Source organism: Petromyzon marinus, chromosome 25 (genome assembly GCF_048934315.1).
Source record: "Petromyzon marinus isolate PM22_M1 ecotype Great Lakes invasive population chromosome 25, UKy_Petmar_22M1.pri1.0, whole genome shotgun sequence".
Lineage (NCBI taxonomy): Eukaryota > Metazoa > Chordata > Hyperoartia > Petromyzontiformes > Petromyzontidae > Petromyzon > Petromyzon marinus.
The window spans coordinates 9,663,288-9,684,848 of record NC_133691.1 but is presented as its reverse complement, the minus strand read 5'-3'; the positions used below and the strand labels follow the sequence as shown (position 1 = coordinate 9,684,848).

General features: G+C 43.1%; 2 protein-coding genes and 1 long non-coding RNA gene across 3 annotated transcripts; all 3 read left to right on the top strand.

Annotated features, from left to right (window-relative positions):
* Positions 1-519: 519 nt before the first annotated feature.
* Positions 520-3,934, top strand: LOC142929140 (uncharacterized). Its single transcript, XR_012945311.1, has 3 exons — positions 520-1,586; positions 2,240-2,685; positions 3,716-3,934. It is a non-coding gene; the product is annotated as an uncharacterized LOC142929140 (long non-coding RNA).
* Positions 3,935-3,942: 8 nt separating this feature from the next.
* LOC142929139 (uncharacterized) lies at positions 3,943-9,267 on the top strand. The gene is made up of 10 exons (XM_076069697.1): positions 3,943-4,164; positions 4,335-4,559; positions 5,883-5,999; positions 6,167-6,391; positions 6,499-6,615; positions 6,786-7,010; positions 7,111-7,227; positions 8,244-8,468; positions 8,576-8,692; positions 8,863-9,267. The coding sequence occupies exons 1-10, from the start codon at positions 3,972-3,974 to the stop codon at positions 9,147-9,149; spliced, it is 1,848 nt and encodes a 615-aa protein (XP_075925812.1). The 5' UTR covers positions 3,943-3,971; the 3' UTR covers positions 9,150-9,267.
* Positions 9,268-18,693: 9,426 nt separating this feature from the next.
* On the top strand, positions 18,694-21,216 carry LOC142929086 (uncharacterized). The gene is made up of 5 exons (XM_076069535.1): positions 18,694-18,818; positions 18,982-19,206; positions 19,314-19,430; positions 19,603-19,827; positions 21,185-21,216. Exons 1-5 carry the CDS (start codon positions 18,755-18,757, stop codon positions 21,214-21,216), a joined length of 663 nt encoding a protein of 220 aa, XP_075925650.1. The 5' UTR covers positions 18,694-18,754.
* Positions 21,217-21,561: the final 345 nt, after the last annotated feature.

Sequence of the window (21,561 nt, the reverse complement as noted above, 5' to 3'; positions counted from 1 at the left end):
AGCCCGACTGTACAGATCAGAGTGATGAGACTCCAAACTGCCAATGCCGCTCAGATCAAATCCGTTGTGCCAATGGAAGCTGCCGTGGAATAGTGTTCGTGTGTGATGGAGTCAACGACTGTGGAGACTATTCAGACGAAAGCAACTGCAGTGAGTTAAAACATGGGACGTATACTTTAAGTTAAGAATTCCATATCTCAATGAAAAAATCGGTATCATTTATAGGAAGGTATTAATTGACATTGTTTTTTGCAGCTTGCACTCCGAATCAGTACAAATGCAATAACAGTAACACCGAATGTTTGGACCCACTCTACGTCTGCGATGGAGAAACTGACTGTAGTGATGGATCTGATGAAATCAACTGTGAAAGAGGTTTGTTTACTGAATTACTCTATTAACTGCCAATATATAACCTAAAGACGGATGCGTTTTATCTAAATATCTGTCAATTTGCATTCCATAAAGTAACTTGGACAGCGGCTAGGGCAAATTCAGCACAAATTCATAATTGTCAAACTATAAAATGTCACCAATATTTAACCTTTTATCGTTGTCATCCCAGAGTGTTCCGACAGTGAGTTCCGCTGTGCCGATAAGAAGCATTGCATCCCTGGACATCTTTACTGTGATGGGGAGCCCGACTGTGCAGACCAGAGTGATGAGACTCCAAATTGCCAATGCCACTCAGACCAAATCCGTTGTGCCAATGGAACCTGCCTTGGAATAGTGTTCATGTGTGATGGAGTCAACGACTGTGGAGACTATTCAGATGAAAGCAACTGCAGTGAGTTATAACATGGGACGTATATTTGTCCACGAAGCCATTCAGATATACAAACACAGACATAACTTCAACCGAGAGGATGGTTTCAAATTAAGCAACCATTGGAAAGACATTTTAAATCATACCAAACGTCAGCTAATTTCTAACAGCAATTTCAAGTAATGGTATACCAAGCAAATTCTTTCCAAACTTTCTATTAAACCCTTTTTTCTACTCTCCCCTCACAGCACATTCTTGCCAATCTTTAATTTTTCCGTTTCTATTTCACAGTGACCCATCCTCCGCACCCTCTACACAACAAAAACATGCTAATCCCCCAGTTACATGCTAATTTTCTGACTTTAACACCCTGCTGTTTCAACACTTTAACACAGCTATTTTTGATATGTAACTCCTTTGTCAAGGCGACCTGCTCCTCCCACCGAGCTTAAAAGACGCTGTGAATCTTAGCAGCGGTCATTGAAGTGCTGTCGTCCCGACAATTCTGTTCCTTCACCTGAAGGCCACTTGTGTTGTGGCCGAAACGTCGTGATTTTTGTTTGGTTTATTTTTTACCTACGTGACTTTACCGAATAGAACCAAAGAGTACGGGATGTATACTTTAAGTTATCAATTCCATATCTCAATGAAAAAATCTGTATCATTTATAGGAAGGTATTAATTGACATTGTTTTTGCAGCTTGCACTCCGAATCAGTACAAATGCAATAACAGTAACACCGAATGTTTGGACCCACTCTACGTCTGCGATGGAGAAACTGACTGTAGTGATGGATCTGATGAAAACAACTGTGAAAGAGGTTTGTTTACTGAATAACTCTATTAACTACCAGTTGGTAACCTAAACATGTGTAATAAGAGAGCACCATCTCCTGCATAATTGATGGGTTACACTTTACATACTGTCACAGTCCATGGCTTATCAGTAGTGGGGTTCTATCTGGGGGAAAGGTTAACGGGCAGAGCTAGCATGGAAGCCTCGGGAACATTCTCTAAGGTTTCTAGGGGGGCGTGGCCAGAGGCGGGGCTTAGCCTCGGCAAAAAGAATATAAGCGAGGAGCAGCGGAAGGTTCGGCGCTCCCCGTCGCTGCTGCCCCGCCATCTCCACCTGGCGGCTCGACCTCCAGCCGCTCAGCCGCTTCTCAGCACACCGCCAGCCAGCAGTGCGGTGGAGAGCGGGGCAAGCGCCACGTGGCGCGTGGCAGCGCAATCACACAAACAACGAACAACGGCATCCGTGTAACTAGAGTCGTGGCTGTGAAGAACCTTTAATAAATAAATAAAGTTCTGCCATGTCAGAGCCACTGATTACACATGGATGCATTTTATCGAGAAATCTGACAATTTACATTCCATTAAGTAAATTGGACAGATGCAAAAACCAAATTAAGCACAAATAATGTAAAAGTGTAACATTTCCCACATTTGTATCCGTTCATCCTTGTCCTACCAGAGTGTTCAAACAGTGAGTTCCGTTGTGCCAATAAGAGGCAGTGCATCCCTGGACGCCTTTACTGTGATGAGGAGCCCGACTGTCCAGACCACAGCGATGAGACCCCCAGCTGCCATTGCCTCCCAGAGCTGCAACTGCCTTGTGGCAATGGGACCTGCCTGGCAAAGGAAAGCTTCTGTGATGGAATCAATGACTGTGGGGACTACTCAGATGAGGCCAACTGCAGTGAGTCAAATGTCTACAAAAATACAAAATGTAAATAAATAAAGTGTACTTCTTTGTTAAACCATTGCTTACAATCAATATTTACACGTGTTTTTTTCATGCAGCTTGCTCTCCAAACCAATTCACGTGCAGGAGCAGCAGGCTGTGTGTGGACTCGATGTTTGTTTGTGATGGAGAAACGGACTGCATTGATGGATCAGATGAAATTGGCTGCGATATCGGTAACTTTAACATCGATTGCTTTTCTTCTTAGAATTAATATATAAAAATGAAACGTGTTTATGTTCGTCCTAAAGAAAGGTTGCTCTTGAGTACCACCAGAAAAGTATATATATGGATGTTAGAAGTAAAAATAAACACCCATTAACTTACTCTTTGGTTCTTTCGGTAAAGTCACATTAACTTGTGTCTCGGCCTAGCTGTGCGCTGCGTTGCACCACTATCCGTGTAGATAACCTCGCATTCAATAAACCTTCAGATCTCGGGTGAATATCCGACTCCAAACGTATTTAATGAATTGAACGAGGTAAAACTGATGGAAAAACACAGCACAAATACAGCATCTGTTAATACTTGGAAATATCAATACAATGAATACTACAGCATCATAACATTGTCTTAGATAACATGAAACACAAAAATAGATACTGGATGGATCAGGCACCTACATTAGTACTGAATAGCTATACAAGAGAATAAGCTGCTGTGTTAAGGGCACAGTGTGATCACCATGCTGCAGCCTAAATGTACAGCACTGCACGTAACACTGAACTGTCCATGAGATATTTCATCATCCTTGCTCTCAAGATCGCAATAAGGTTACATGGGCACAAATTTGACTCGACTCATTCAATTACAAGTAAGATTCACAATAAGGCAAGTGGCAGGCTTCGTTGTTAACTAGGCCTCATATTTATCATAACAATTTAACATTATAAAGGCATTTACAGCATAACAGCCATTCTAACATTATATCAGCATTCCCAGTATTATAAGAACAAACGAATTTACAGACAATGCGTCTTAAAGTCCCACAATGAACAGATACACCTGTCTTCACGGAGACGTTATTTGTGCCTCCATTTTGTACTCTGTGTAACGGCTGACACCCTCCCGCGTGGTGGAGAGGGAATCTTAAATCGTAACTTCCTGGTCACGTGACCAAACTCAACCTCAAAACAGGAAATTCCTGTGTACACACACCCCCACACCTGCCGTGAGGCAGAACAACTTGTATTTGTAATAATTCAGAGTGTGCAGTGCATGAGTTCCGCTGTGCTAACAAGAAGCAGTGCATACCTGGATGGTTTTATTGCAATGGAGAGGCTGACTGTGCAGACCAGAGCGATGAGACTCCCAGCTGCCATTGCCTCCCAGAGCTGCAACTTCCTTGTGGCAATGGGACCTGCCTGGCAAAGGAGAGCTTCTGTGATGGAGTCAATGACTGTGGGGACTACTCAGATGAGGCCAACTGCAGTGAGTCAAATGTCTATCAAAATACAAAACAATGTATATGACTAAAGTGCACTTTTTTGGTAAACCATTGCTTACAATCAATATTTACACGTGCTTTTGTCTTGCAGCTTGTTCTCCAAGCCAATTCACGTGCAGGAGCAGCAGGCTGTGTGTGGACTCGATGTTTGTTTGCGATGGAGAAACGGACTGCAGTGATGGATCCGATGAAACTGGCTGTGATATAGGTACCTTTCATCAACAATGTGCTTTTATAACTGTTGTAATTTTTTAAAATGATGCTTCATTATGGTCCTTTAAAGACACACCTCATATTACTCCCAACAAAATAAATACATGAAACGTTTTCGAAGTAAAATAACTAACACCAATAGTTGTCTATCATGTGACAACCCAGAGTGTGCAGTGAATGAGTTCCGTTGTGCAAACAAGAAGCAATGCATCTCTGGGCGGTTTTACTGCAATGGGGAGACGGACTGCATGGACAAAAGCGATGAGACTCCAAAATGTCAGTGCCACACAGACCAACAGCTGCCTTGTGGCAATGGGACCTGCCTGGCAAAGGAGAGCTTCTGTGATGGAGTCAACGACTGTGGGGACTACTCAGATGAGGCCAATTGCAGTGAGTTTAATGTCTTTCCAATTGATAACAATGTATATATTATACTCTTTGGTTCTTTCGGTAAAGTCACATAGAAATAAATTAAAATGAAACAAATCACGACATTTCGATTGCAATACAAGCAATCAGGTGGGAAAACCATAAGCAATATTTTTTTTTGCTGAAGTGGGAGAGAGCTGCCGTGGCAAAAGGTTATATAGGTAAGAAGGAGAAGGGGCAAGGGGGGAGAGAGAGAGGGTGGGGGGTGTGGGGTAGGGGGCGCTGCGTGAGCACTAGGAGAGGGGATGTGAGGCTGGGGGGGAAGTGGGCAGGGATGGAAGTGGGAGGCCGAGAAAGCTGGGGATGTCAGGGGGAAATGAACTCGGAAAAATAGACTAGTACCCGGCAGATATGAACGACACAACCGTAAAGCAGTTACGATTTTACCTGGTTAAGAACATCCTTCCAATGATTGCTCAATTTGTATCCATCTTCTCAGTTGAAGTTATGTCTATGTTTATATATCTGGATGGCTTCATGAACAAACCTTTGATAGTAGCCAGAAGGTTTGCAGAGTACCTTGCTCTCGGAAAAACAATATCATGCAAGCCTACAACGTTATAATAATGGTCAGTCATGACAGAGGTATTGGTTATGCCGTGTTTCAGATCTGCCTTGTGATCGCGGTCCGAGACATGCCGTTTTGTTTCCCCAAAGTAACTGCTACCACAGGTACAACTCAGTTTGCAAACTCCCGGATATTGCATATCAGGAATGACATCCTTCACAGATGGGATTAGATCACGGATTTTGTGTACTGTATTGAATCGGACCTGGATCTTGTGTTTGTTTAAGATTTCGTCAATATTTTTGGTAACACCTGCTATGTATGGTAACATGATGGTTTTGATCGGCTTCTCAGGGGGTTGTTTCTCCATAGTTGGAGAAACAGCTTTGCGAATAATGCAGTCCGAGTACTCATTCATCTTGAAGGCCTGGTGTACGTGTTCCAGTTCACTGGCTAGGTGGTGTTGGTCGGAAATGCAGCGGGCCCTATGGTGTAGTGTTTTGATGAGGGAATTCTTCTGTGCCGGATGGTGGTGGGAATCAGGTTTCAGATAGAAATCTGTGTGGGTGGCTTTCCTATAGACAGTGTCCCAACGAGCCGTCAGGTCTCTTCTCAAATAAAACATCCAGGAATGGTAGCTTACCATTCTTCTCTACTTCCATGGTGAATTTGATGGATGGGTGTATGGAATTGATGTGGTTGAGAAATTGGTTTAAGGCATAAATAAGTCGTTACATAAACTATTTTTTAATAATTGCTTCTCTTTTTCCTTGCAGCGTGTTCACCATTTCAGTTCACATGCAGGAGCAGCAGGCTGTGTGTTGACTCGATATTTGTTTGTGATGGAGAAACGGACTGCAATGATGGATCAGATGAAATTGGCTGCGATATCGGTAACCTTCATGTTGATTTTTGTTTATCATCATTATAAATATATTAAAATTAAAAGTGATTTATCCTCATCATAAAGAGACAGAGTTCCTAATACCACCAGCAAAGTAACTACATTGACATTCAAAGTCTAAAAACAAACATCAATTGTATATTTCTGACAACCCAGAGTGTGCAGTGCCTGAGTTCCGCTGTGCTAACAAGAAGCAGTGCATACCTGGATGGTTTTATTGCAATGGAGAGGCCGACTGTGCAGACCAGAGCGATGAGACTCCCAGTTGCCATTGCCTCCAAAACCTGCAAATGCCTTGTGGCAATGGGACCTGCCTGGCAAAGGAGAGCTTCTGCAATGGAGTCAACGACTGTGGGGACTACTCAGATGAGGCCAACTGCAGTGAGTCAAATGTCTATCAAAATATAAAACAATGTATATGAATTAAATGTACTTCTTTGGTTAACCATTGGTTAAAATCGATATTTACACGTGCTTTTGTCTTGCAGCTTGCTCTCCAAGCCAATTCACATGCAGGAGCAGCAGGCTGTGTGTGGACTCGACGTTTGTTTGTGATGGAGAAACAGACTGCAGTGATGGATCCGATGAAATCGGCTGTGATATAGGTACCTTTCATCACGAATGTGTTTTTATAACTGTTGTAATTTTTGAAAATGATGCTTCATTATGGTCCTTTAAAGACACACCTCATATTACTCCCAACAAAATATACACGTGAAAGATTTTCGAAGTAAAAAAACTAACACCAATAGTTGTCTATTATGTGACAACCCAGAGTGTGCAGTGAATGAGTTCCGTTGTGCAAACAAGAAGCAATGCATCTCTGGGCGGTTTTATTGCAATGGGGAGCCGGACTGCATGGACAAGAGCGATGAGACTCCGAACTGCCAGTGCCACACAGACCAACAGCTGCCTTGTGGGAACGGGACCTGCCTGGCAAAGGAGAGCTTCTGTGATGGAGTCAACGACTGTGGGGACTACTCAGATGAGGCCAATTGCAGTGAGTTTAATGTCTTTCCAATTGAAAACAATGTATATCACTTAAATCAGTCGTGTTACATAAACTATCGTTTAATAATTGCTTCTCATTTTCCTTGCAGCTTGTTCACAAATTCAGTTCACATGCAGGAGCAGCAGGCTGTGCGTGGACTCGATGTTTGTTTGTGATGGAGAAACGGACTGCAGTGATGGATCAGATGAAATTGGCTGCGATATCGGTAACTTTAACATCGATTGCTTTGAATGAATATATTAAAATGAAGCGTGTTTATCTTCGTCCTAAAGAAACGTAGCTCTTGAGTAGCACCAGAAAAGTATTTATATGGACGTTATAAGTAAAAATAAACACCCATTAACGTACTCTTTGGTTCTTTCGGTAAAGTCACATTAACTTGTGTCTCGGCCTCGCTGTGCGCTGCGTTGCACCATTATCCAAGTAGGTAACCTTGCATTCAATAAACCTTCAGAGACAGGGTGAATATCCGATTCCAAACGTAATGAATTGAACGAGGTCAAAATGATGGAAACACAGCACAAATACAATACAATGAACACTACAGCATCATAACATTGTCTTAGATAACATGAAACTCAACAATAGATCCTGGATGGATCAGGCACCTACATTAGTACTGAATAGCTATACAAGAGAATAAGCTGCTGTGTTAAGGGCACATCGTGTGATCACCATGCTGCAGCCTAAATGTACAGCACTGCACATAACACTGAACTGTGCATGAGATATTTCGTCATCCTTGCTCTCAAGACCCCAATAAGGTTACATGGGTACAAGTCTGACTTTACTTATTCAATTACAAGTAAGATTCACAATAAGGCAAGTGGCAGGTTTCGTTGTTAACTAGGCCTCATATTTATCATAACAATTTAACATCATTATAAAGGCATTTACAGCATTATAACGGCCATTCTAACATTATACCAGCATTCCCAGTATTATAAGAACAAACGAATTTACAGACAATGCGTCTTAAAGTCCCACAATGAACAGATACACCTGTCTTCACGGAGACGTTATTTGTGCCTCCATTTTGTACTCTGTGTAACGGCTGACACCCTCCCGCGTGGTGGAGAGGGAATCTTAAATCGTAACTTCCTGGTCACGTGACCAAACTCAACCTCAAAACAGGAAATTCCTGTGTACACACACCCCCACACCTGCCGTGAGGCAAACACCTGCCGTGAGGCAGAACAACTTGTATTTGTAATAATTCAGAGTGTGCAGTGCATGAGTTCCGCTGTGCTAACAAGAAGCAGTGCATACCTGGATGGTTTTATTGCAATGGAGAGGCTGACTGTGCAGACCAGAGCGATGAGACTCCCAGCTGCCATTGCCTCCCAGAGCTGCAACTTCCTTGTGGCAATGGGACCTGCCTGGCAAAGGAGAGCTTCTGTGATGGAGTCAATGACTGTGGGGACTACTCAGATGAGGCCAATTGCAGTGAGTCAAATGTCTATCAAAATACAAAACAATGTATATGACTAAAGTGCACGTTTTTGGTAAACCATTGCTTACAATCAATATTTACACGTGCTTTTGTCTTGCAGCTTGTTCTCCAAGCCAATTCACGTGCAGGAGCAGCAGGCTGTGTGTGGACTCGATGTTTGTTTGCGATGGAGAAACGGACTGCAGTGATGGATCCGATGAAATTGGCTGTGATATAGGTACCTTTCATCACCAATGTGCTTTTATAACTGTTGTAATTTTTGAAAATGATGCTTCATTATGGTCCTTTAAAGACACACCTCATATTACTCCCAACAAAATATATACATGAAAGGTTTTCGAAGTAAAATAACTAACACCAATAGTTGTCTATCATGTGACAACCCAGAGTGTGCAGTGAATGAGTTCCGTTGTGCAAACAAGAAGCAATGCATCTCTGGGCGGTTTTACTGCAATGGGGAGCCGGACTGCATGGACAAGAGCGATGAGACTCCAAACTGTCAGTGCCACACAGACCAACAGCTGCCTTGTGGAAATGGGACCTGCCTGGCAAAGAAGAGCTTCTGTGATGGAGTCAACGACTGTGGGGACTACTCAGATGAGGCCAACTGCAGTGAGTTTAATGTCTTTCCAATTGAAAACAATGTATATCATACTCTTTGGTTCTTTCGGTAAAGTCACGTAGTTAGAAATAAATTAAAATAAAACAAATCACGACGTTTCGATAGCAACACAAGCAATCATCATCAGGTGGGAAAACCACAGCAAGATTTTTTTTTTTGCTGAAGTGGGAGAGAGAGCTGCCGTGGCAAGAGCTTATATAGGTAAGAAGGGGGGAGGGGCAAGGGGGGAGAGAGAGAGCGGGGGGGGTGTGGGGTAGGGGGCGCTGCGTGAGCGCTAGGAGAGGGGACGTGAGGCTGGGGGGGGAAGTGGGTGGGGCTGGAAGTGGGAGGCCGAGGGGATGCGGGGGGGAAATTAACTCGGAAAAATAGACTAGTACCTGGCAGATATGATAGACACAACCATAAAGCAGTTACGATTTTACCTGGTTAATAACATCCTTCCAATGATTGCTCAATTTGTATCCATCTTCTCGGTTGAAGTTATGTCTGTTTATTTTTCTGCATGGCTTCATGAACAAACCTTTGATAGTAGCCAGAAGGTTTGCAGATTACCTTGGTCTCGGAAAAAACAATATCATGCGAGCCCACAGCGTTATAACAATTGTCAGCTACGGCAGAGGTATTGGTTCTGCCATGTTTTAGATCTGCCTTGTGTACGCGGACACGGTCCGAGACATGTCGTTTTGTTTCCCCAAAGTAACTGCTACCACAGGTACAACTCAGTTTTTAAACTCCAGGATATTGCATATCAGGAATGACATCCTTCACGGATGGGATTAGATCACGGATTTTGTGTACTGTATTGAATCGGACCTGGATCTTGTGTTTGTTTAAGATTTCATCAATATTTCGATTTAAAGCTTTCGTGACTGCAAGGATTCATCTTCTTTGGTTCTTTCGGTAAAGTCACGTAGAATGAGAATAAAATAATAAATTGATAACATAAAATAACACAATAATATTCTCACGACGTTTCGGCCACAACACAAGCAGCCTTCATCAGGTGACGGGGACGAGACTGTCTGGAGGACAGCGCTGGAGTGAGAAAGCCACGCTGAGATCACGACCTTTAAGCTGTGTGAGAAGAAACAAAGCGCCTTGACAAAGGAATTAGCATATAATTTAGCATTGAAATGGCTGAGTGATTAGCTTGTGACTGGTCACAGAAAAGGCTATGTAAAAGTTAAAGCATACATATCCGCAAAGGCACCCCTTGACAAAGGAATTAGCATAGAATTTAGCATTGAAATAGCTAAGTTAAAGTATACACATCCGCAGAGGCACTCCTTGACAAAGGAATTAGCATAGAATTTAGCATTGAAATAGCTGAGTGATTAGCTTGTGACTGGTCACAGAAATAGCTATGTTAAAGTCAGAGCATATACATTCACCGAGGCAACTAGTACAAATCAAACAGGAGAATTTAGCATTGAAATAACTAGGCGAATTTAGCATTGAAATAACTGAGTGATTAGCTTGTGACTAGTCACAGAAATGGCTATGTTGAAGTTAAGGCCTACACATCTGAGCTATTCACAGTAACTGGGTATACAATACAATATATAATGAATACTATATAGTGAACCAATAAAAAAATACTAAAATATAAATTACCTCAATGTTATCAATAAACTCTATATTCTCCAATCAGCTAAGCTACCAACAATAAGTCGTTATATATCACAATGCTATATGGTGAAAAATGGGTGGATTCTTACCCTCAACTTTAGCAACACGGATAGCTACGGGTCCCGTTCAGACGGACGAGTTCATCCATGGTCGGAACAGAGGAGGGGGAGAGAGACAGCTGCGAGGCGCTGTTATACTCCATGTTGTAAACCATACCATTAACGGTGGTGTGAGAGGTATTAAGAGTCAATGCCAGCGAAAGAGCTGCGGTCTGAAGGTCATCGTAAAATACAATTAATTAAGAACGGAAATGGTTTAAAACATCTTTCCAATGGTTACTAAGCCAGAATCCATCTTCTCAATTGAAATTGTCTCTGTGCTTGTATATGTGAATGGCCTCATGAACGAATCTCTCATGGTAGCCGGTTGGTTTGCAAAGAACCTCCGTCTTGGAAAAGTCAATGTCATGTGAGTCCACTGAATTATAACAGTGATCTGCCACGGCAGAGGAGTTCGTTCTACCGTGTTTCAAGTCTGCTTTATGTTCGCGGATGCGGTCCGAGATATGTCGTTTGGTTTCTCCAATGTAGCTACTACCACAGAGGCACTTTAGTTTGTAAACGCCCGGGTACTGTATGTCTGGAACAGCATCTTTTACAGATGGAACTAGATCACGGATTTTATGTACTGTGTTGAATCGCACCTGGATCTTGTGTTTATTCAGGATTTTGGAGATCTTTTTAGTGACCCCTGCAATGTAGGGTAAGGTGATGGTTTTGAGTGGCTCCACAAGAGGATCCTTCTTCATGACTGGAGTGATGGCTTTGCGGATTGTGTAGTTGGAGTAACCATTAGCCCTGAGAGCCGGGTGTACGTGCTTGAGTTCACTGGTAATGTGTTCCTGGTCGGAAATGCATTGGGCTCTATGGTATAGAGCAGTGGTTCTTAACCTGGGTTCGATCGAACCCCAGGGGTTCGGTGAGTCGATCTCAGGGGTTCGGCAGAGCCCCCGCCACGGAGGTCCGGACACACTTGAATTATTGTGTAAATTTGTGATGACACACACGGCCCGCTTGGCCATCACTGGCTGCAGATGATCATGCTACACTGCTTGGCCAATCAGCGCTGCGGGGAATTTAGTGCGTACTCAGTAGTCAACGTGTGACTGTTGTTGTCGTACGTCGTGTGATTTCTTTAATATTTTATCCATACTAACTATGTCGGGCAAAAGAAGAAAGTGGTCGGACGAATATGTACAACATGGATTCTCATGTATCACGGAACGTGATGGGAGTGAGCGTCCTATCTGCATGATTTGCAACGCCAAGTTGAGCAACTCTAGTCTTGCACCGGCAAAACTAAAGGAACACTTCTTGAAGCTGCATGGAGACGGGGAATACAAGAACACAACACTTGCTGAATTCAGGGTGAAGAGAGCCAGATTCGATGAAAGGGCCACTCTGCCTGCTCTTGGATTTGTACCTGTTAACAAACCGATCCTGACAGCATCGTACGAAGTTGCTTACCTGATCGCAAAGCAGGGCAAGCCACACACCATTGGTGAAACACTTGTGAAACCAGCTGCATTAAAGATGGCGAATCTGATACTCGGAACAGCGGCCGAAGGTAAATTATCCCAAATTCCCCTTTCAAATGACACCGTCAGTGACAGAATAGAAGACATGAGTAAAGACATCTTGGCTCAAGTAGTCGCGGATCTGATTTCAAGCCCGGCAAAATTCAGCCTTCAACTCGACGAAACCACAGACGTTTCTGATCTAAGCCAGCTTGCTGTTTTTGTACGCTATGTGAAAGACGACATGATAAAAGAAGAGTTTTTATTTTGTAAGCCTCTTACAACAACAACGAAGGCAGCCGATGTGAAGAAGCTTGTGGATGACTTCTTCAGAGACAACAATCTTTCATGGGATATGGTTTCTGCAGTTTGTACGGACGGAGCTCCAGTCATGCTGGGAAGAAAGTCTGGTTTTGGTGCGCTAGTAAAGGCCGATGCACCACACATCATTGTGACGCATTGTATTCTGCACAGGCATGCGTTGGCAACAAAAACCTTACCTCCAAAAATGGCAGAAGTATTAAAAACTGTGGTGGAATGTGTGAACTATGTGCGAAAAAGTGCTCTGAGGCACCGCATCTTCAGTGAGCTGTGTAAAGAAATGGGCTCTGAATTTGAGGTACTTCTGCTCCATTCTAATATTCGGTGGTTATCCCGGGGACAGGTGCTGAATCGTGTTTTTGCCATGCGTGTGGAATTAGCCCTGTTTTTGCAAGAGCACCAACACTGCCATGCAGATTGATTCAAAAATCCTGAGTTCATTCTCATTTTAGCGTACATGGCTGATATATTCGCAGCTCTCAATCATCTCAATCAGCAGATGCAGGGTGGTGGAGTCAATATCATGGAAGCGGAAGAACACCTGAAGGCTTTTCAAAAAAAGCTACCGTTATGGAAACGATGAACAGAGAACAATAACTTCGCAAACTTCCCGCTTCTGGACGACTGTGCAAGTAAGATCGAAGATGTGTCTGGAATCGGAGATATTTCTGTATCCACAGAACTGAAGCAAACAATTGCCACGCACTTAGATTAGCTTGCAAAGTCTCTCGACGGATATTTCCCTACAAGAGAGTCATATCCAGCATGGGTGAGACAGCCGTTCACGTTTGCTGTTGAAACAGCAGATGTCAATGATGAATTCCTCGACGAAATCATTGAAATTCAGCAGAGCCAGGTTCAACAGCAACTCTTCAGAACAACAACGCTCTCAACGTTTTGGTGTCGACAAATGAACAAGTATCCAGTTATTGCTAAGAAAGCCCTGGATTTTTTTATACCATTTGTTACAACATATCTTTGTGAGCAATCCTTTTCGAGGATGCTGGACATAAAAACGAAGAAAAGGAACAGACTTTGCTGTGAAAATGACATGAGAGTGGCACTTGCCAAGGTGAAGCCACGCATATCTGAACTGATCTCTCAAAGGCAACAGCAGAAGTCACATTGATTTCCAGGTATGTAATTTGTTGTGAGTTTATGCATTGTGTTGGTTTTATTCTTTGAACAAGGTAATGTTCATGCACGGCTCATTTTGTGTACCAGTAAAAAAACATATCTATGTCTTGAATTTGAAAAAAAATCACATTTTATTTTTCACTAAAGAGGGGTTCGGTGAATGCGCATATGAAACTGGTGGGGTTCGGTACCTCCAACAAGGTTAAGAACCACTGGTATAGAGTCTTGATGAGGGAGTTCTTCTGGGATGGATGGTGGTGGGAATCCGGTTTCAAGTAAGCATCTGTATGGGTAGCTTTCCTGTAGACAGAGTGGCTCATTGAACCATCATGTCTCCTTTTAATTAAGACATCCAAAAAGGGTAGTTTGCCATCTTTTTCGACCTCCATGGTAAATCTGATGGCTGGGTGTATGGAACTGATGTGGTCGCAGAATTGGTCTAGAGCAGGCTGGCCATGTGGCCAGATGACAAAGGTGTCATCCACGTACCTCTTCCATAAGGTCGGGCGTAGAGTGGCAGTCTGGATGGCGTCAGTTTCAAATTTTTCCATGAATACGTTGGCTACAACCGGAGATAGGGGGGAGCCCATTGGGGTGCCCTCAGTTTGTTTGTAGAAAGTTCCATTCCAGGTGAAGTATGTGTTGGTTAAGCAATGTCTCACCAGGGGGGGTACATCAGTGTGCAGTCCTTGATGAACCAGGTCTTCAATGATAGCGATGGTGTCAGGTACCGGGACTTTGGTGAACAAAGACACCACATCAAAACTGACAAGCAGGTCGTCTGGGGACAGGGAAATGCCTTTGATTGTCGATACCAGGTGAGTAGAATTTAGTACCGCAGAGGTGTTTTTTCCAGTGAAAGGTCGCAGTATATCAGCAAGAAAACGTGCCAGTTTATAGGTGGGGGAGTTGATAGTAGAGACGATGGGACGAAGGGATGTATCTTCTTTGTGTATCTTTGGAAGGCCATATAATCTTGGTGGTCTGGCAGCAGAGGGTTTCAACGAGAACTGTTTGGTATCATCAATTAATGCTGTTGAATCAGAGATGATTTTGTTCGTTTTGGTAACCAGGCTGTTGGTGGGATCTCTTTTTATTTTTGTATAGCTGCCATCGTTGAGTAGTTCTTGAATTTTGTTGTTATTTTCTGTTTTGTCCATGATAACAGTGGCAATTGCCTTGTCGGCTGAGAGGACGACAATGTCATCTCTCTTTTTTAACTAACCTCTGCTGTTGCAACTTCTCTCAATGCAAAACGAATTCTAGCTAGATCTAGCTTCGCTCTTATCTCGGAAAAAATCAGACTTACACGCACCGAACTCGATCAGTTAGACAAGACACTCTACAAATCACACTTAACATTGACAGCAACAATGTCTACATCGGATTGGGAACATGTAGACAATATGACTACCTCTTCGGCTGCCACTATGTCGACCAAATGTAGGGACAATTTGATTTCCAAATTCAATCACCTCTCCAGCAAAACATCGGATCCACACACCGAAAAGATAGACGTCAACAAAGTCGTAATTAATCGCAGTAACAGTTCCATTTCTGACGGTCTGAAATCCGTTTTAGCTAAAGGTCTAAACTTTGCTGTCACACCGAGACACTTACCGGTTAATGATATCATTGCCCATGTCGACGTTGCACTCAAGGGCTTGAGTCCCATCGCTGCAGACGTAGCAAGATCTGAAATCGCTGCAACCCTCAAAAACGCTAAGTTGCCACCCAGCAACATCAGCAAAGACGAACGTTTTGAATTATCTCAATTAAAAAAGAGAGATGACATTGTCGTCCTCTCAGCCGACAAGGGAAATGCCACTGTCATCATGGACAAAACAGAATATAACAACAAAATTCAAGAACTACTCAACGATGGCAGCTATACAAAAATAAAAAGAGATCCCACCAACAGCCTGGTTACCAAAACGAACAAAATCTCTCTGATTCAACAGCATTAATTGATGATACCAAACAGTTCTCGTTGAAACCCTCTGCTGCCAGACCACCAAGATTATATGGCCTTCCAAAGATACACAAAGAAGATACACCCCTTCGTCCCATCGTCTCTACTATCAACTCCCCCACCTATAAACTGGCACGTATTCTTGCTGATATACTGCGACCTTTCACTGGAAAAAACACCTCTGCGGTACTAAATTCTACTCACCTGGTATCGACAATCAAAGGCATTTCCCTGTCCCCAGACGACCTGCTTGTCAGTTTTGATGTGGTGTCTTTGTTCACCAAAGTCCCGGTACCTGACACCATCGCTATCATTGAAGACCTGGTTCATCAAGGACTGCACACTGATGTACCCCCCCCTGGTGAGACATTGCTTAACCAACACATACTTCACCTGGAATGGAACTTTCTACAAACAAACTGAGGGCACCCCAATGGGCTCCCCCCTATCTCCGGTTGTAGCCAACGTATTCATGGAAAAATTTGAAACTGACGCCATCCAGACTGCCACTCTACGCCCGACCTTATGGAAGAGGTACGTGGATGACACCTTTGTCATCTGGCCACATGGCCAGCCTGCTCTAGACCAATTCCGCGACCACATCAATTCCATACACCCAGCCATCAGATTTACCATGGAGGTCGAAAAAGATGGCAAACTACCCTTTTTGGATGTCTTAATTAAAAGGAGACATGATGGTTCAATGAGCCACTCTGTCTACAGGAAAGCTACCCATACAGATGCTTACTTGAAACCGGATTCCCACCACCATCCATCCCAGAAGAACTCCCTCATCAAGACTCTATACCATAGAGCCCAATGCATTTCCGACCAGGAACACATTACCAGTGAACTCAAGCACGTACACCAGGCTCTCAGGGCTAATGGTTACTCCGACTACACAATCCGCAAAGCCATCACTCCAGTCATGAAGAAGGATTCTCTTGTGGAGCCACTCAAAACCATCACCTTGCCCTATATTGCAGGGGTCACTAAAAGATCTCCAAAATCCTGAATAAACACAAGATCCAGGTCCGATTCAACACAGTACATAAAATCCGTGATCTAGTTCCATCTGTAAAAGATGCTGTTCCAGACATACAGTACCCGGGCGTTTACAAACTAAAGTGCCTCTGTGGTAGTAGCTACATTGGAGAAACCAAACGACATATCTCGGACCGCATCCGCGAACATAAAGCAGACTTGAAACACGGTAGAACGAACTCCTCTGCCGTGGCAGATCACTGTTATAATTCAGTGGACTCACATGACATTGACTTTTCCAAGACGGAGGTTCTTTGCAAACCAACCGGCTACTATGAGAGATTCGTTCATGAGGCCATTCACATATACAAGCACAGAGACAATTTCAATCGAGAAGATGGATTCTGGCTTAGTAACCATTGGAAAGATGTTTTAAACCATTTCCGTTCTTAATTAATTGTATTTTACGATGACCTTCAGACCGCAGCTCTTTCGCTGGCATTGACTCTTAATACCTCTCACACCACCATTAATGGTATGGTTTACAACATGGAGTATAACAGCGCCTCGCAGCTGTCTCTCTCCCCCTCCTCTGTTCCGACCATGGATGAACTCGTCCGTCTGAACGGGACCCGTAGCTATCCTTGTGGCTAAAGTTGAGGGTAAGAATCCACCCATTTTTCGCCATATAGCATTGTGATATATAATGACTTATTGTTGATAGCTTAGCTGATTGGAGAAGATAGAGTTTATTGATAACATTGAGGTAATTTATATTTTAGTATTTTTTATTGGTTCACTATATAGTATTCATTATATATTGTATGGGTATACCCAGTTACTGTGAATATCTCAGATGTGTAGGCCTTAACTTCAACATAGCCATTTCTGTGACTAGTCACAAGCTAATCACTCAGTTATTTCAATGCTAAATTCGCCTAGTTATTTCAATGCTAAATTCTCCTGTTTGATTTGTACTAGTTGCCTTGGTGAATGTATATGCTCTGACTTTATCATAGCTATTTCTGTAACCAGTCACAAGCTAATCACTCAGCTATTTCAATGCTAAATTCTATGCTAATTCCTTTGTCAAGGAGTGCCTCTGCGGATGTGTATACTTTAACATAGCTATTTCAATGCTAAATTCTATGCTAATTCCTTTGTCAAGGGGTGCCTTTGCGGATGTGTATGCTTTAACTTTTACATAGCCTTTTCTGTGACCAGTCACAAGCTAATCACTCAGCCATTTCAATGCTAAATTATATGCTAATTCCTTTGTCAAGGCGCTTTGTTTCATCTCACACAGCTTAAAGGTCGTGATCTCAGCGTGGCTTTCTCACTCCAGCGCTGTCCTCCAGACAGTCTCGTCCCCTTCACCTGATGAAGGCCGCTTGTGTTGTGGCCGAAACGTCGTGAGAATATTATTGTGTTATTTTATTTTATCAATTTATTATTTTATTCTCATTCTACGTGACATTACCGAAAGAACCAAAGAAGATTTCGTCAATATTTTTGGTAACACCTGCTATGTATGGTAACATGATGGTTTTGATCGGCTTCTCAGGGGGTTGTTTCTCCATGGTTGGAGAAACAGCTTTGCGAATAATGCGGTCCAAGTACCCATTCATCTTGAAGGCCTGGTGTACGTGTTCCAGTTCACTGGCTAGGTGGTGTTGGTCGGAAATGCAGGGGCCCTATGGTGCAGTGTTTTGATGAGGAATTCTGTGCTGGATGGTGGTGGGAATCAGGTTTCAGATATAAATCTGTGTGGGTGGCTTTCCTATAGACAGAGTGTCCCAACGAGCCATCACGTCTCTTCTCAATTAAAACATCCAGGAATGGTAGCTTACCATCCTTCTCCACTTCCATGGTGAATTTGATGGATGGGTGTATGGAATTGATGTGGTTGAGAAATTGGTTCAAGGCTTAAATAAGTCGTGTTACATAAACTATTGTTTAATTATTGCTTCTCATTTTCCTTGCAGCTTGTTCACCATTTCAGTTTACATGCAGGAGCAGCAGGCTGTGTCTGGACTCGATGTTTGTTTGTGATGGAGAAACGGACTGCAGTGATGGATCAGATGAAATTGGCTGTGATATCGGTAACTTTAACGTCGATTCTCTTTCTACTTAGAATGAATATATTAAATTAAAAGTGTTTATGTTCATCCTAAAGAGACGTGGCTCCGAGGACCACCAGAAAAGTAAATATATGGACATTAAAAGTAAAAAAACACCCATTGAATAGTATTTGTGACAATTCAGAGTGTGCAGTGCATGAGTTCCGCTGTGCTAACAAGAAGCAGTGCATACCTGGATGGTTTCATTGCAATGGAGAGGCCGACTGTGCAGACTACAGCGATGAGACTCCGAGCTGCCATTGCCTCCCAGAGCTGCAACTGCCTTGTGGCAATGGGACCTGCCTGGCAAAGGAGAGCTTCTGTGATGGAGTCAACGACTGTGGGGACTACTCAGATGAGGCCAACTGCAGTGAGTCAAATGTCTATCAAAATACAAAACAATGTATATGACTAAAGTGCACTTTTTTGGTAAACCATTGCTTACAATCAATATTTACACGTACTTTTGTCTTGCAGCTTGTTCTCCAAGCCAATTCACGTGCAGGAGCAGCAGGCTGTGTGTGGACTCGATGTGTGTTTGCGATGGACAAACGGACTGCAGTGATGGATCCGATGAAATTGGCTGTGATATAGGTACCTTTCATCACCAATGTGCTTTTATAACTGTTGTAACTTTTTTTAAATGATGCTTCATTATGGTCCTTTAAAGACACACCTCATATTACTCCCAAAAAATATATATACATGAAAGGTTTTCAAAGTAAAATAACTAACACCAATAGTTGTCTATCATGTGACAACCCAGAGTGTGCAGTGAATGAGTTCCGTTGTGCAAACAAGAAGCAATGCATCTCTGGGCGGTTTTACTGCAATGGGGAGCCGGACTGCATGGACAAGAGCGATGAGACTCCAAACTGTCAGTGCCACACAGACCAACAGCTGCCTTGTGGAAATGGGACCTGCCTGGCAAAGGAGAGCTTCTGTGATGGAGTCAACGACTGTGGGGACTACTCAGATGAGGCCAACTGCAGTGAGTTTAATGTCTTTCCAATTGAAAACAATGTATATCATGCTCTTTGGTTATTTCGGTAAAGTCACGTAGTTATAAATAAATTAAAATAAAACAAATCACAACGTTTCTATAGCAACACATGCAATCATCATCAGGTGGGAAAACCACAGCAAGATTTTATTTTTTGCTGAAGTGGGAGAGAGAGCTGCCCTGGCAAGAGCTTATATAGGTAAGAAGTGGGGAGGGGAAAGGGGGGAGAGAGAGAGAGGGGGGGGTGTGGGGTAGGGGGGCGCTACGTGAGCACTAGGAGAGGGGATGTGAGGCAGGGGGGGGGGGAGTGGGTGGTGCTGGAAGTGGGAGGCCGAGGGGATGCGGGGGGAAATTAACTCGGAATAATAGACTAGTACCCGGCAGATATGATAGACACAACCATAAAGCAGTTACGATTTTACCTGGTTAATAACATCCTTCCAATGATTGCTCAATTTGTATCCATCTTCTCGGTTGAAGTTATGTCTGTTTATATTTCTGCATGGCTTCATGAACAAACCTTTGATAGTAGCCAGAAGGTTTGCAGAGTACCTTGGTCTCGGAAAAAAACAATATCATGCGAGCCCACAGCGTTATAACAATGGTCAGCTACGGCAGAGGTATTGGTTCTGCCGCGTTTCAGATCTGCCTTGTGTTCACGGACACCGTCCGAGACATGTCGTTTTGTTTCCCCAAAGTAACTGCTACCACAGGTACAACTCAGTTTGTAAACTCCAGGATATTGCATATCAGGAATGACATCCTTCACAGATGGGATTAGATCACGGATTTTGTGTACTGTATTGAATCGGACCTGGATCTTGTGTTTGTTTAAGATTTCGTCAATATTTTTGGTTACACCTGCTATGTATGGTAACATGATGGTTTTCATCGGCTTCTCAGGGGGTTGTTTCTCCATGGTTGGAGAAACAGCTTTGCGAATAATGCGGTCCGAGTACCCATTCATCTTGAAGGCCTGGTGTACGTGTTCCAGTTCACTGGCTAGGTGGTGTTGGTCGGAAATGCAGCGGGCCCTATGGTGTGGTGTTTTGATGAGGGAATTCTTCTGTGCTGGATGGTGGTGGGAATCAGGTTTCAGATAGAAATCTGTGTGGGTGGCTTTCCTATAGACAGAGTGTCCCAACGAGACATCAGGTCTCTTCTCAAATAAAAACATCCAGGAATGGTAGCTTATTATCCTTCTCCACTTCCATGGTGAATTTGATGGATGGGTGTATGGAATTGATGTGGTTGAGAAATTGGTTCAAGGCTTAAATAAGTCGTTACATAAACTTTTTTTTAATAATTGCTTCTCTTTTTCCTTGCAGCGTGTTCACCATTTCAGTTCACATGCAGGAGCAGCAGGCTGTGTGTTGACTCGATATTTGTTTGTGATGGAGAAACGGACTGCAATGATGGATCAGATGAAATTGGCTGTGATATCGGTAACTTTAACATCGATTCTCTTTCTACTTAGAATGAATATATTAAAATCAAAAGTGTTTATGTTCGTCCTAAAGAGACGTGGCTCCGAGGACCACCAGAAAAGTAAATATATGGACATTAAAAGTAAAAAAACACATTCATTGAATAGTATTTGTGACAATTCAGAGTGTGCAGTGCATGAGTTCCGCTGTGCTAACAAGAAGCAGTGCATACCTGGATGGTTTCATTGCAATGGAGAGGCCGACTGTGCAGACCACAGCGATGAGACTCCGAGCT

Coding starts and splice junctions, on each gene's coding strand:
- LOC142929086 (XM_076069535.1), top strand. CDS start 18,755: ATGTTTGTTTGTGATGGAGAAACGGACTGCAGTGATGGATCAGATGAA. Junction 18,819..18,981: donor TGAAATTGGCTGTGATATCG/GTAACTTTAACG, acceptor GTGACAATTCAG/AGTGTGCAGTGCATGAGTTC. Junction 19,207..19,313: donor CTCAGATGAGGCCAACTGCA/GTGAGTCAAATG, acceptor TTTGTCTTGCAG/CTTGTTCTCCAAGCCAATTC.
- LOC142929139 (XM_076069697.1), top strand. CDS start 3,972: ATGTATATGACTAAAGTGCACTTTTTTGGTAAACCATTGCTTACAATC. Junction 6,000..6,166: donor TGAAATTGGCTGCGATATCG/GTAACCTTCATG, acceptor CTGACAACCCAG/AGTGTGCAGTGCCTGAGTTC. Junction 7,011..7,110: donor CTCAGATGAGGCCAATTGCA/GTGAGTTTAATG, acceptor TTTTCCTTGCAG/CTTGTTCACAAATTCAGTTC.